This window comes from Xiphophorus maculatus, chromosome 21, assembly GCF_002775205.1.
Source record: "Xiphophorus maculatus strain JP 163 A chromosome 21, X_maculatus-5.0-male, whole genome shotgun sequence".
Taxonomy (NCBI): domain Eukaryota; kingdom Metazoa; phylum Chordata; class Actinopteri; order Cyprinodontiformes; family Poeciliidae; genus Xiphophorus; species Xiphophorus maculatus.
The window spans coordinates 15,928,539-15,943,606 of record NC_036463.1 but is presented as its reverse complement, the minus strand read 5'-3'; the positions used below and the strand labels follow the sequence as shown (position 1 = coordinate 15,943,606).

Here is a 15,068-nt window from a genome sequence, read left to right as displayed (position 1 = left end):
TTCCCATGTTTTATTTTCTTTTTTAGCTTTTGACTTTATCTGATTTTAATAAAACAATTTATTTCTAATTCTATGCATTTCTTTTATTAGCGTCATATTGAAACTGTATCATATCAAGTCAAATGCATTATGCTGCAAATGGTGACACTATAGATGTGTCTTAACACCAAACACAGCAACACAAAATGTATTTTTTCACATAGAGAATACAATACATTTTACAATTCAATAAAAAAAAGCATTTTATTGAGGACTGTTCTCTCACACAGAAGGTCCAACTAAATTCAGCATCAGGGGGAAAATATCTATAAATAGTTTAGCTCTACATAGACTTTTAACTGAAATCATGTAACATTATTTATGTGCTCAGAAGGGTCTAAATTTAAGCTTCCTGTTAAGCTGAGCTCAACCTATCATCAGAAGTCTTACAGAGAGTGATGTATTTCACATATTGCTGAAATGTCATATATATAGCAGTTCAAATATGATCATCTGCTCATTAACACCAGCTCTTGTTTTTCTGGCAGCTTTAAGTACAACAAGTTTGCTGTACTGTTTGCCATTTGTTTAACAAAGTGTTGATACAATAGAAAAGCGATCAGAGAGAAAGTTGTGCCAAGTCCTTCTTCTTTTCACTAAAGCGAGTGCTGATTTCTCCAACAGCCTTAGCATGCTCCTCATCCACCTCTTCCTTTAGTCTCTGCTGCTCCTTCAGAAACTCCGCCCAGTCCTCTTTCAATTTCTCCATGTTCGCCTGCAGCTGGGAGCTCTGGAAGATTACGATGATAAAACTTTGGTAAATACTTCAAGAAAATTGTGTGTTGATTTTAAAACAGAACTGACCAATAAGGTCAGACCGTCTCAATCCATTGCAAAGTTGTGATCATCGTTCGTCTTTACCTGTTGGGTCTCTAGCTCCCTCTGCTGGACTCTGTCTGCCATGTGATTAGCAGCCTCCACTGGGGAGAGAGAATGAGATCAACTCACAATCATTTAATTGCAAAACATTGCAAACAGCAAAATTACACGTATTTCAAAGTGTGGGATCCTGAAAACACATCACAGAAAGAAAGAGTTGGCTTTAGCAAATCTATCTGCTTTTTTATCCCAACTAATAAAGTATGAACATAGTACATAGTACATAACATGCAGTCACACACAGACACAAACTCACAACAAATAACTTATTAGAGAAACTTGTTAACCTGTTTAATTATTGGTCTAAGAAAGCAGTGCAGATGTATAATTGCTACAAATGTTTCCGCTAGTGAGCAGCAACAAAACCACACAAGCTTTAAGTGATAAAGATCAAAAAGTTATTACCTTTAAGTTAGTTAACTTTATTGAAAACAAAGATCATTTTTTTAATTTTGTTTTAATAATAGAAACTTACATAACAGAGACACTGCAAACAAGGTATGATGGTTGATTTTGGACCCAGTCAAAGCAACATTATTTAGCTAGCAGCATTCAGACTGAAAACAAACCCAAGTGCTTTATAGAAAATATCAATATCATTAAAACAATAATAAAAAAATCTAGTCTTTAAAAAGAATTGCATTAAAGAAACACGTAGCATATGGTAATGTCATGTTTACACACACATGGGTACAAACAGCTCAAAATAAATGTTGTTGTGTATTAATGAATAGAGCAAATGATGTTGTAAGGAGAAACAAAGCTTGAAGAACAACAGTAGAACATTTTGGCAGGGAGATTTTCCTCCACCTACTATATATATAACACAAGTCATACCAATTTAGACAATGTGTGGAAAAGTTCAAGTTAGTGAACATAGTGTGAGTCGAAGGCTTTCTTTAAATCTAAAAATATAGCATAACATTATGGGAGATGTTGCAGCACTCTGTAATCCAGAGCTGCAACATCTGGATTACATCTACATGATTTACAGGCAAGAAGATCATTTTGATTCTGAATGAAATGGTCTGAAAATGGACCCTTGAGAAACAGCAACACTTAATTTTGTTAAAAATTACAAAATGACACAAATTAGTATTTGTCTGCCAGCTAACATCTGAACCACTTTAATCCAGTTTCAGACAATTCAAACAGTTTTTAATTAATATGATCAATTATTATTGACTGGAAAAGCATTCTGACCCTAAAGACCAGCAATAATAATAATAATAATAATAATAATAATAATAATAATAATAATAATAATAATAATAACAATGTAACTTTTCTTTAAGTATTATTGATTCCTAACAATTATTTTATCCTTATATGAATAATACATAAAATGGATCACAAATAAAAAATATGTCATTAAGATATGCGTTTAATGTGTATTAATCTAAACTCTGTGTTTAACTTTCCTGTTTGAGCAGCAATGCTGCTGGTGCAGAGTTATGACTCCTTCTGCCTTCACATTTTTCTCATGTACAAATAAAACTTTCCTTTAACAAAAGCAAATGTACCTGGTTCTATTTGTATCATTCAGGTTTCTTTTAGTGTCATCAGCAGCCTCTAGTATTTCAGTCTTAATGTCACTTTGATGTCTGTGACTGTATTTCACATTTCTACAGTTTATCATGCAGAATGCCTTCTCTTCATACTGTTGAGGCTCTGACTTAGTGCAAGTCCAGTTAATTTGCAGAATATCAAAATAAGTGTCTTCATAGCTCATAGACTTGCGTGTTGTTCAAATGATGGAAGTGTAAGCTAATGCAAAGCTACACATTTCTACATCTGATAACTTACAATTAGCTTAGCACATATTGGTTTCATGTGAACTGAGTATATTGTTCCGAGAAAAAGAGGAGCATTTGAAATAAAAAGAGGAAGTTGGTTTATTTGGTTCGGTCGGCAAGATCCTCATTTCATTTCTAAATCTTGTTAAATGAGGAGGTGTAGCATTTGTTTCCATGGTTATTGTCTCTGTAACCAACAGCCTGGACACTTGTAACCTGTAGAAACTGTTGTTTTATTTAATGAAGTAAAGCTTTGGTTGTATAGCACCATTCAATGTATAAAAATCAGAATGTGCTTCACAACAAACTAATGGAAAAACCCTAGAGACAGAAATATTTTAAACAATAATGCCAAACAGAAGCCAGTGTAGATGCATTGAGAATGGAGCCACATGTGAAAAGTTAAACTGTGTAGTCAGAATCCCAGCATCAGCATCTGAACAACTTGCAGCCTTTGTTGGCTCTCCTGAGATGTGCATAGTGTACTGAACCAACCCGACCAAAATGAAATTATTTCCAGCTCAAATTGGGAGACAATTGATCTTAGTTTGGCAATGTTTCTCAAAAGATGGAGAAACTAAATAAAGCAGAAACTTGACATCTCCATGTAAACTAAGACAAGGTGCAAGTTATTATAAGGTTCCCAACAGATGACTTTACCAAAATACTGATACGTCTGACAGTCTGCTTTATTTTTGCACATATATTTTTCAGGTGCAAAGATAAGCTAAGCTAAATATAATTATTTAATCTTAGAAACCAGCTCTGCAAATTGCATGAACACTCTGGCTACCTTTGAGCAGACAGTTTAAGGAAGAACTGTAAACGTCTTGAACAATAAACGAGCCACACAAGCAGAAGACGTTCTGACATCCTCTTTCAAAAAAGGAGGAAGAATAAATGCAGCTGGTTGGTTTTATACGACTGGAGCTTTTGAACAGAGTGGATGGTTATTTGATCTGCTGCTGATGGAGTGAAATTCAAGATTTACTAGATTTAACTGAAGAATTTTAAATTTAAGGTAAGAAAATGTTACTGAAATTATTATTATTATTTAATTTTACTGATTTAAAAATATATTAGCACTTTGTGCTTAAATATTTTTGCATTTGAAAAGGTTTTGATTTAATGATTTAAATCATTTTCAAAGTCCAAATTCTCTGACATTCTGGTATAATAAAGTTTACCTTCTTTATTTAAAATTACATTTTAACTTTTCCACACAAGAATGTAACCTAAACTTCTTAGTTTTGTTTGACTGACTTGTTTCCATCTTGTTTTAGGTCTGAGAGAAGATGAAGGACTATCACAGTCTGTCTGAGAACATGTTGACAGTCAACATGTTACTGAGTGTCTTCTTTCTTTCAGGTGAGCTCTTTCTTCACCTCCTTGTAGTTAGGGGCATTACTTGTTTATTTTTTAGTCCAAATATTTGATCCTGATAATGTTTAAATATTCATTGTGTAATTTGGTGCAGCTGAACTGCAGTTTGTTGATCATGAACTTTCTCTGCTGACAGATTTTGCTCCAGTTTATGTTCATCTATAGTTTGTTTTTACAGGTGGCTTTGCTGATCATTGTGGTCGTCATTCACCTTCCTTTGTCATTGCAACACCAAAGTCCATGGTAGCACTGAGTGGATCTTGTTTGCAAGTCCCATGTAGCTTCACAGTTCAACAAGCAGAAAAAGATTTTAACAGTGGAAAACAAACCTCTGCAGCTTGGATTCCAAGTAATAAGGATATTTTTGACATCAGTCAGGGATTTAATAACCATCAAATAAATATTACTGGAAACATAAAAGAGAAAAATTGCACCACTGTGTTTTCTGATATAAATACAACACAAGAAACGGAATATTTCCTCAGAATAGAGATGGATAAATACAAAGGAACAGGTTGTTCTACTCCTTTAAAGATTACAGGTCAAGGTAAGACTTTTACTCTAAACACCTTACAAAGTTATACAAATAAATTGATTCCAACTTTGATTTAATTAACCTTCACTTTACCTGTTTATGTTTATATTTTATGTTAATTTTATGTTCTATAATTCAGTATAGTTTATGGTGCAATATCTAATTCTGAAGACACATTTTTAGCTTTTGTTCATAAAGACAAAATCTTCTGAAGTATGACCTTGAGTCATTTAGTTTTTTTATACTTTATATGAAACCCAATCGTTATTTTGGTGCTTCTGATCATTTCAGACCAAATTCGCAGTCAGATTTCACACATCCATTTTACATTTACTCTGCAGTAAATATTAATGCATAAGTAAATACTTAATCAGATTGGAAAAGATGCCTTAAATAAAAGAAGCTTGTTCAGTTTGTTTTTAGTAAAACAAAAACAAACCAAATTTTGTTTTCAAATAGTTTTTCCATCCAATAGTTTTGTGTTACAGTTTCTTAAACTTTAAAAAAAACCTTTAAAAACAGTTTGATTCTGATTAAGGAAATGTGAGTGAGCTGATTTCTCTCAGGAACATTTTGGGCAGGTGGTCACAGGTCAAGCAAGGGTCACTGCAGGCTGGCAAAGGACAATGATCTAATATTCATCCATCCATTTTCTGTACACCCTTGTCCCTTAGAGGGTTCAGGAGGGGTGCTGGTGCCTATCTCCAGCTAACGTTCCAAGCAAAAGGCGGGGTCACCCTGGACAGGTCGCCCAGTCGTAGTCACAGAAATAGACAGGACTAACAACCATGCTGACACCGAGGGAGAATTTAGAGAGACCAATTACCCTAACAGTCATGTTAGGAGGATTGTGGGAGGAAGCCGGAGTTCCCAGAGAGACAACATGCATGTACAGGGAGAACATGCAAACTCCATGCAGAAAGACCCCGGGAAGGGAAGCGAACCCAAGAACTTCTTGCTGCAAGGCAACACCTCTACCAACTACGCCACTATGCAGCCCTTCATCTAAAATTCAGATCCTACTTATATACTTTAGAATGATAAACATAGTGAGTTTGTCCATAAGTACATTCATTTCTGACACAAAGCATGGTATGACATAAATTGTTGGAGTCCTAAATATGTACTCAGTTGATGCTCTTTATTATCAAGATACAAAGTTTGACATATTAAATACTTGTGTGCAATGTTTTGTCTTAAGACAAATATAGAAATTGATCACCAGTCAGTTGTTTAGTAACTCATGAGTTTTAGGAAACATACAAAAAAAAATTATTAAAAAAATAACATGGAGGCTGTAAACTGTACAGTAATAGGGTGATTCCTGGGCAATTATCTAAAAAAAATTAATTAATAAATGTTTTACTTAGTAAGTTGTTAGCAACATTTTAACACATGATGATGGGACACAAGAAAGCACAAAATGACGTGACATTTCTCTGCTTAGGAAAATAAATCTTTCATCACATGCTCATTACTTCATTCAAAAAATGTTGTTTTGCAGCTTAATCTGGAAAGTATTCAACATAATATTTATTGTGTTATGCTAATTTATTTATGTTTTAATGTGAAATTATAGATTCTCCTGAGAAACCCAGAATTGAACTTGATCTGACAAATCTGAAGGAGCATCAGTCTGTCACTGTAACCTGCTCAGCTTTCACTCCCTGTCCACAATCACCTCCTGAACTCACCTGGAATCTCCAACAAGACTCTCTCAGACAAACAGAGAAAAACACAGATGAAACCTTTACAACTAAAATCCAGAAGAACATCACTCTGTCAGACACACATGATGGATACAACATCAGCTGTTCTGCCAAATATCCTGTGAATGGAGGAATCAAGACAGCAGAGACTAATGTGACTCTCAGTGTTTCATGTAAGTGATCCTGTCAGCAGGTCATGGTTCAGCTGTTTCTGATCAATAAAGTTCATGTGTGTCTCATTTTCCTCAGATGCTCCTAGAAACACTTTAGCATCCATCCGTCCATCAGGTTTGGTGTCAGCAGGTACCTGGTGGAGCTGAGCTGCTCCAGCAGAGCCAAACCTCCACCCAGCTTCACCTGGTTCAGGAACAGCAAAGATGGAGCCATGAATGTGTCTGTGGGGCCAGTTTACAGCTTCAATGCCACTGAGGGAGAAGAGTATTACTGTGTGGCCACAAATGATCTGGGTCAAACCAGATCACCTGTGATCCTAGTTACCAATAAAGGTAATTGATAACTGGTAGTAAAATATATTCAATAGAAACCATTTATTACATTTCTCCAAAATTCTCTGCAACAAAACTCCATATAACTTGCGCTTCCTCTTTTAAAATCCCAATTTCTTTCCTTGGACTCATCTAGTTTTTTCTTTTATTGCAGCATTTCCATTATGGATTGCACTTCTTGCATCAATCATTGTCATTTTGCTCATCTGCCTGGTGATCTGTGTTTGGTGAGTCTCATCAATTGTTGTGTTTTAGATGAATTCATGATGAACATTTTTAAGTTCAGTCAGTGTTAGTATTTAGTTACTACCTATTTCCCGCAGAATATATATTTGATAAAATTTGAGGATTCTGTCATTGTGTATTATTACTGAACATAGAGCTTGAGTTGAACACCAGGGATATGAATTAAATGTGAATTAGAACTTGTCATATTTAATGATGTAAAAGCACCACAGTTTTGTTTGTTAATTGTTTCCCTTTTTGTGTACAGCCATTCTCTCTCTCTTGTTCTCTGTAAAAGAAACTACAGTTGTCCAGACTTTTCTTTCTTTTGGTGATTTTATATATCCATTAATCCTCTAATATTTGCCTCAAATCAGTTTGTGTCTTTTCATCGTCTCCTGAAATATATCAGAATCATGCTCACAGATCTCTAATGTCTTATAGGTGGTTTAAGTTCAAACATCCAAACCCACAACAGACTCAGGTGAGTAAATATTCACCTTTTATGTGCAGCTCTGTAGTGAGTTGCATGTGTTATGTTTGTGGTTGCATCTGTGTGAAACATGTATGTCATTTGTCCACAGACTCAAACAGAGACGGAGGTTCAAATGTCAGACAGAAAGCCAGATGAAGAAATCCACTATGGTGAAGTGAGCTTCCTCCCGAGGAGACCTGAAGCCTCCGCCGTCTCAGTGCAGGACAGTGGACAGCAGGAGTTGGTGTACGCTTCGGTCAAAGGGTCTGCTGATCGTTCAGAGGATCTCTACGCTCAAGTGAAGAAAAACTAACTCATGTTGTTGGATCAAAACATACATGTGTACATATGCATGCATGTCTGTATATATACTGCTCAAAAAAATAAATGGAACACTTAAACAACACAATATAACTCCAAGTAAATCAAACTTCTGTGAAATCAAACTGTCCACTTAGGAAGCAACACTGATTGACAATCAATGTCACCTGCTGCTGTGCAAATGGAACTTTGTACAGAACAAAGTATTCAATGAGAATATTTCTTTCATTCAGATCTAGGATGTGTTATTTGAGTGTTCCCTTTATTTTTTTGAGCAGTGTATATATATATATATATATATATTATTTTTTTTTTTATAAAATGTCTCAGTTTAAAAGACAAACATCTTCATGCTCCATTTCACTTGTTTTTTTGTCCTTCATAAAATGATTATGCTCCTATTTTAGGCCTTTTGTTGTTTCATAACCTGGTAAGTTCTTTGCATTTCTCACCATTTTAGATAATAGTGGAAGAAGTTTTCATGTTTCATTCTTTAACAAAAACTACACGACTAAAAACCCTTTTAATGAAACAAAATAACATTTTAAAAAGGGATAACTCTTGTTTTACAACGTCTCTCTGAAACTTGAGCACTTTCTCAGTGAATTTTTAAATAATATTCAGTTTTTCTAAAGCCAGATGAAGAAATCCACAAAACTGCTTGTTATGTGCTGTATTATAATTTTTTTTAAGTCTGTAATCTTTTTACAGTCTGCTTCAGCTTCTATTTAATCCTGACCACAGAAATTAAATGTGTGAGCAGGTTTTGTTTTCAAGTAATGACTGCTTATATTTTCCTGATATTTTGATTCCCATGTTTTATTTTGTTTTAGCTTTTGGCTTTATCTGATTTTAATAAAACAATTTATTTCTAATTCTATGCATTTCTTTTATTAACGTCATATTGAAACTGTATCATATCAAGTCAAATGCATTATGCTGCAAATGGTGACACTATAGATGTGTCTTAACACCAAACACAGCAACACAAAATGTATTTTTTCACATAGAGAATACAATACATTTTACAATTCAATAAAAAAAGCATTTTATTGAGGACTGTTCTCTCACACAGAAGGTCCAACTAAATTCAGCATCAGGGGGAAAATATCTATAAATAGTTTAGCTCTACATAGACTTTTAACTGAAATCATGTAACATTATTTATGTGCTCAGAAGGGTCTAAATTTAAGCTTCCTGTTAACCTGAGCTCAACCTATCATCAGAAGTCTTACAGAGAGTGATGTATTTCACATATTGCTGAAATGTCATATATATAGCAGTTCAAATATGATCATCTGCTCATTAACACCAGCTCTTGTTTTTCTGGCAGCTTTAAGTACAACAAGTTTGCTGTACTGTTTGCCATTTGTTTAACAAAGTGTTGATACAATAGAAAAGCGATCAGAGAGAAAGTTGTGCCAAGTCCTTCTTCTTTTCACTAAAGCGAGTGCTGATTTCTCCAACAGCCTTAGCATGCTCCTCATCCACCTCTTCCTTTAGTCTCTGCTGCTCCTTCAGAAACTCCGCCCAGTCCTCTTTCAATTTCTCCATGTTCGCCTGCAGCTGGGAGCTCTGGAAGATTACGATGATAAAACTTTGGTAAATACTTCAAGAAAGTTGTGTGTTGATTTTAAAACAGAACTGACCAATAAGGTCAGACCGTCTCAATCCATTGCAAAGTTGTGATCATCGTTCCTCTTTACCTGTTGGGTCTCTAGCTCCCTCTGCTGGACTCTGTCTGCCATGTGATTAGCAGCCTCCACTGGGGAGAGAGAATGAGATCAACTCACAATCATTTAATTGCAAAACATTCACTGTGATTAGAACAAGTTATAAATGATAATGTGGAAGTCACTTACAGCGCGTACTGATGTCAGATAGTTTCTGGCTCATTTCCTGTAAGTTAGCGGGCACCATGTGCTCATTTGTCTCCTGCACCGTTTTATTCAGGTTCTCCAAAAGTCGAGTCTCCCTCAGGCCTCGCTTCTCCTAAAGAGGCACCGAGAAAAATACAAACCAATATCCATATGTTTAATTTTTACTGTGTATGAGCCAAATGATTTGTGTGAAAAGCACAACGGTGTTAACATTTGTGACCACTAATAAGCATTTGAAAGGCTGCATCAGTGTTATGGTTAAATTACCTCAAACTCTCTGACAAAGTAGCGAACTTCTGCACTGATAACAGGCCTGTGGTCCAACAGTCTGGACTGGATGTCACCAACATCTGCAGAATCAACAAGTAAATACAGTTTACTTGTATATATATATATATACATATATATATAAGAAAACAGCAAAATTACACGTATTTCAATGTGTGGGATCCTGAAAACACATCACAGAAAGAAAGGGTTGGCTTTAGCAAATCCAATCTATCTGCTTTTTTAGCCCAACTAATAAAGTATGGTCTTTATTAGTTGGTGCGGTCTTGAAAAGGAAATGACATAAACATTAGCTGAAGGACTATAACTCACCTTTAGCAATCTTCTCCATCATTAGAAAGCCTCCTGAATGTTGCTTTGGAAATGAAACCCTGATATTTGTCTCTGTAGAGCAGTTGCTAGCTAAACAAACTGCTAATGTAGCAGCTTCTAAACTGGATATCGTGCTGATTTAAGGATTTCAGTCAGAGTGAAGAAGGCAGAAACTCAGTACAGATTATATGTAACTAAAGGAAGCCCTTTATGTATCATAAATAGCTGCAGGAACATATTACAAGCTGATATCAGTCAGGTGAAAGGAAGTCAGCTGACTCAAATTGTAAACACTTCTACTACTTCCGGGTGACGGATCGAAAAAAGTTGTTGCATCCGGGTTCAGTCGCTCCCCCATTCGTGGTTAATTGTTTTACATGTGTCTGAATATGACAAATCAAATTCTTATTAAAAAATATGTTACGTCTTCAACGCAGTAAAATTTTAATTTATTTTCTTTAATGTGTAAATTTGTGCAAGTAATGTCGTGTGTCAGTTCTGCATGTCTGACGCTAGATGTCAGTGTTGCTCCGAAGTTGAAAGCAACAATCAGACTATATGAACTTCACTTCTAAAGCGTCAGTCCTTTGACCAATAGAGTATTTTATTACTTGATCTTTTCCTTTACATGTTTGAGTCCAGTCTTGATTTAAGAGATATCTGTGACTATAAACTATGTGGTGATTTGTTCAATGGCTATACAAGTCTGATAATGTATAGGCAAACTAAAACAAATAAAAGGTGGATTTTTACACCTTTGCTTTGAGCTCCTGTCCATATTTGGTCCTTTTTCAGCTTGGCCTATAATCACCCACAATATGGCCCTATCCAATTGAATAAATTGTTAGTATAAATATTTCAATATAAATGATAAATATAACAAAAATAATTTTAAAAACTATACATAGCAACATTAACAAATAATAATATTACAATTAACCAAAATCTGTGTGAATTTTATTAGAATTATTATTGGTTTTAACATCTTCTAACTTTATTTATTTTTCTACAAAGTTTTTTTTTTGTTGTTTTTTTCCCCCAATACAAAATACATTATTGTAAAAGATACACCCTGGGATGTTTTTTCTACCTTTGGTTTATATTACACACATTTTTAAATCAACAAATGTCGTTGTCAACAATGACAACTCAAGCAAAATACAGTATTGAAATTGTAATTTCCCTTAAGTGAGAAAGCTTTCCAAATCCACCAGTATAACAATATAACTGTGTGTATCTTAAATAGTGCAACTGTCTGTTAAACCCTTAAGAACCAACGCAGACAAGTGATTTTAATGTTTGTGTGCTTTCTTTATGACAGTAGATGTCAGTGTTGCTCTTTTGTTGAGTGTGGCATCGCTTTTAAAAACTCATACTGTCACATTACTTCCCTGCTGAAATGCAGTATAATAACAGTGTATCTTAAACAGTTTTAGTGATTATTTTTTATGACCTTTACATTTCCATCATACTGTTTGTAAACTTTAAAGTCCGTTTTATGAGAATGGCTAATAGAGCGAGACAGCGCTGACACTCCGTCTCCCTTGTCGCTGGTCCCTGCAGGTCAGCTGGCTGAAAGAAAAGCGGCGCAACCTTACTTCTCTTACAAGACAAATTTAGCTGTTAGGAAATATTTCTGGCTGATAACCACAGACAGTCATGGCGCATAATTTAAAGGAGAGCCATCTATCACTCTTGTTAAGGTAGTGCTGTTTTAATACAACATTTACATAAACTATTGTTACTTCAAACAGCTGCATCATTGGGTACATTTTTGTTTTTTCAGTTTTCTGTATATAGGCCCCTTCATTACTGGACTTTTTTTTTAACAACCTTCAGCAAACTGGATTACCTTTATGCCTCCACACTTGCAAAGTTTTCACACAACATTTAAAATGACACTATAGTTTAGATAAAATTATGACAAAGCGTTTTGGAAAGATTTAGACATTTTCACTCTTATTTTTAATTTAAAACAAAAATAGTGTTCACCACTAGTTCTGCATTATTCTTAATTGCATTGTGCTCAATGTTTTGTTGCAGTCAATAACCTCTCAAGCATGAAATTTGTGCAAGTTTTCAGATCTGTTTGTGCATTTTTGCTTTGCAGTGGGACTATCCCATAGACAAGTGGCACATCACTTTGATAAAGCTAAAACACACAGATGATCATTCATTGCTCATTGCTAAAAGACTATCATAAGTCAGCTAGTGATCAATTTGTAGTCCAGGAACATTTGTGACTATAAAACGGCTCAGTTTAGGAAAATGTCTTCATTCCCCCCCCCCCCCCCCCCCCCCCCCCCCCACAAGATGGCACTAAACCCATCAGTCGCTCTGAATCCGTTGGTGTTCAAAAAAATCTGTGCGGTTTATCTTGGTTTAGCAAACACTTGCTGCACTCCGTGGCATGCAAATATTTTGGAATAAATGTATTTATAAGCAGATCATTCTTGGCGAGAACAAACTCACTCAGTCAGAGTGAGAAGAGGCATAGTTGGGGGCAAACGTTACATATTAGTTGTCAAAAGTTTGCTTGTAAGCCCCATATTCATTTGAACTGTCATGCTCAGTTAGGAGAAAATCATTAAGATTCCACTTAAGTCCCCCCTCTTTACTGTCCACATTTGTTTAGTTAAACACTTATTACATGCACCATTAGTTTTGATTGGGGCCTATTAAAGAGATTAAGTGATTGATCAGTAGCCGAGGGATAAAAGCGAGTACTGCGCTGCAGCCCGGGGTCTGCGTGAAAAGCACGAGAGGAACTCTGACAAGAAAACATGTCAGAACCAGCAAAGGCCTCCCTGGCGGGAATGTGCATCATTCTCTCGTTTTGTTTATTCATGATCCTGGAGGGCAAAATTAAAAACATTCAGATAAGATGCGAAACTGTTAGCGGGGCTTGTTGAACACACCATTGATTATCGTATTCACATTAAGGTCCAACATACAGTTTGCAACTCAACAAATTGGGAAAACTCTGAAACTATAAATCACTCCCGTATATTACTTCATATCTATATCATGGTAGCACAAAATGCTTATATCCCTTGCAAATTTAGATGTATAAATGTTATCCATTCTGGAAGTTCTGTTTTTGACTGGAAATGAGATGTGACACTGCCAAAAAAAACAAAAACAAAAAAACAACATCAACTCTGAGAAACTTTAAGTTTTGCAAATTATTTTGCATCTTATTAAAATCACATGTTGAAAATCACTTAAACCCTTCTCAATATTTAGTAGAAAAGTCTTTGAGGCGTAGTTTTACTGCACTGCCCTTTGTACTTGAGTATTGTTATTTTGAAGAAACTCCATTTTCATTTGAGAGCAATTTCTGGCTGCAATACCCACTTCTAGTTACTGTATTGAATGAGAAACCTTTTTACACCAGCTTTGGCGCTTTCATGTTATTTTCTCTACTATCTGCTGAGCCTGTTGTGCCACTTGGTTCTCAAGTGAATGGGCAGCAAACACTAGATACCTCAGTACTTTGCTGCTCTTTGGTAATATTTGTTTCAAACCTTTACTTTGTAGAAAACCGAGATTTAAAAACATGTTTTTCTTCTGCTCAAATTGGTTATTGGATACTGACCTTCACATCTTATGATTTGTATGATAGTCAATGAGTCGACTTTTCGCAGAATATATATATTTTTTACTCTAACTTGAGTAGTTTCTTGGACAACTACTTTTTACTTCTACATGCATGGAAATATGCTGCAGTAGTGCTACTCTCATTTGAGTCCAGTTTTTGCTTCCTCTCTTCACCTCTGTTTACCTTTGCAGAGGAGCTCCAAGTCTTCACGCCAGGAAAGTCTTTTTTCTTCCCAAAACCTTAATCTTTAGCTTCCTCCACAGATTCGCAGCCTGTCCTCTTGAAATGCTGCAGGGCAACTTTAAATGTATAACTGTATGACTATTTTTCAATGCTTATCCACTCCTGCACCTGACTTTATATGCAATTTATTAATCAAAATGGTAATTCCATACCTATACAGATGCAAATTTGCTCCCAAGTCACCTACATATCAGAGCCCTATTTATATTCACACATTTTAATACAAATGAACAGATAAAATAACTTATTTTATCAAAACTCATTCATATACATATTAATTATGCACTTCTTTTTTATATACTTGAAAAAAAAACAACTTTTTTTCTTTGCTTAATTTCTTTGTCTGGACTATTCTGATATGCACATACATTTAAAAAATTCTGCTTTAAATTACATTTCCCTGTCAGGTCACACCTATGTATTCTTGAATAAATTTTGAATATTACTTGGAAGTATTTTATTTTTTTAATTCTTTTATTTTGTTTTGAATATCACATGAGTAATTTTCAATAGGGCCACCAAATTTAGACGTTTCATAAGTTGCAATTTCAAGCATATTAAATGGGACATCCATCAGCTGAAACAAAGCATTCTAACAGCATGATGCTGCCAACACCGTGTTTCCTGATGGGCGTATTATCCTCAGCTTGACATGAAGTGTGAGTTTTAATCCCCACAGCACTTTGCTTACTGGCCAAAAAGTACATTTTTGCTTCATCTTTTACATTCAAATCCATTTTAGCATCCATAAAACCTTCTGTTGATGTTGGATGTGGTACATTTAAAATGTTTGAAAAATGCAGAGTTGGGATTATTGCAGCTTTACAGAAGTGGGAACGCCTCGCCAACATCATCATAACACACATATTTGTCCCC

General features: G+C 35.2%; 1 protein-coding gene, 1 long non-coding RNA gene and 1 pseudogene across 2 annotated transcripts; 2 read left to right on the top strand and 1 right to left on the bottom strand.

Moving 5' to 3' along the window:
• Positions 1-3,537: 3,537 nt before the first annotated feature.
• LOC111606260 lies at positions 3,538-4,658 on the top strand. Its single transcript, XR_002752003.1, has 3 exons — positions 3,538-3,735; positions 3,998-4,082; positions 4,276-4,658. It is a non-coding gene; the product is annotated as an uncharacterized LOC111606260 (long non-coding RNA).
• An 857-nt stretch (positions 4,659-5,515) lies between these two features.
• LOC102217995 lies at positions 5,516-7,926 on the top strand (annotated as a pseudogene).
• A 965-nt stretch (positions 7,927-8,891) lies between these two features.
• On the bottom strand, positions 8,892-10,649 carry bloc1s5 (biogenesis of lysosomal organelles complex 1 subunit 5). Its single transcript, XM_023326550.1, has 5 exons — positions 10,349-10,649; positions 10,016-10,098; positions 9,731-9,860; positions 9,575-9,633; positions 8,892-9,443 (listed from the first exon to the last, which is right to left on the bottom strand). Exons 1-5 carry the CDS (start codon positions 10,368-10,370, stop codon positions 9,273-9,275), a joined length of 465 nt encoding a protein of 154 aa, XP_023182318.1. The 5' UTR covers positions 10,371-10,649; the 3' UTR covers positions 8,892-9,272.
• Between the last annotated feature and the right edge of the window lie 4,419 nt (positions 10,650-15,068).

What these genes read in the sequence shown, in the direction of transcription:
- bloc1s5 (XM_023326550.1), bottom strand. Translation starts at nt 10,370, where the DNA reads ATGATGGAGAAGATTGCTAAAG. An exon ending in ACTTTGTCAGAGAGTTTGAG is followed by an intron (nt 9,861 to 10,015) that starts GTAATTTAACCA and finishes GTGCCTCTTTAG; the next exon opens with GAGAAGCGAGGCCTGAGGGA. An exon ending in GGGAGCTAGAGACCCAACAG is followed by an intron (nt 9,444 to 9,574) that starts GTAAAGAGGAAC and finishes GTAATCTTCCAG; the next exon opens with AGCTCCCAGCTGCAGGCGAA.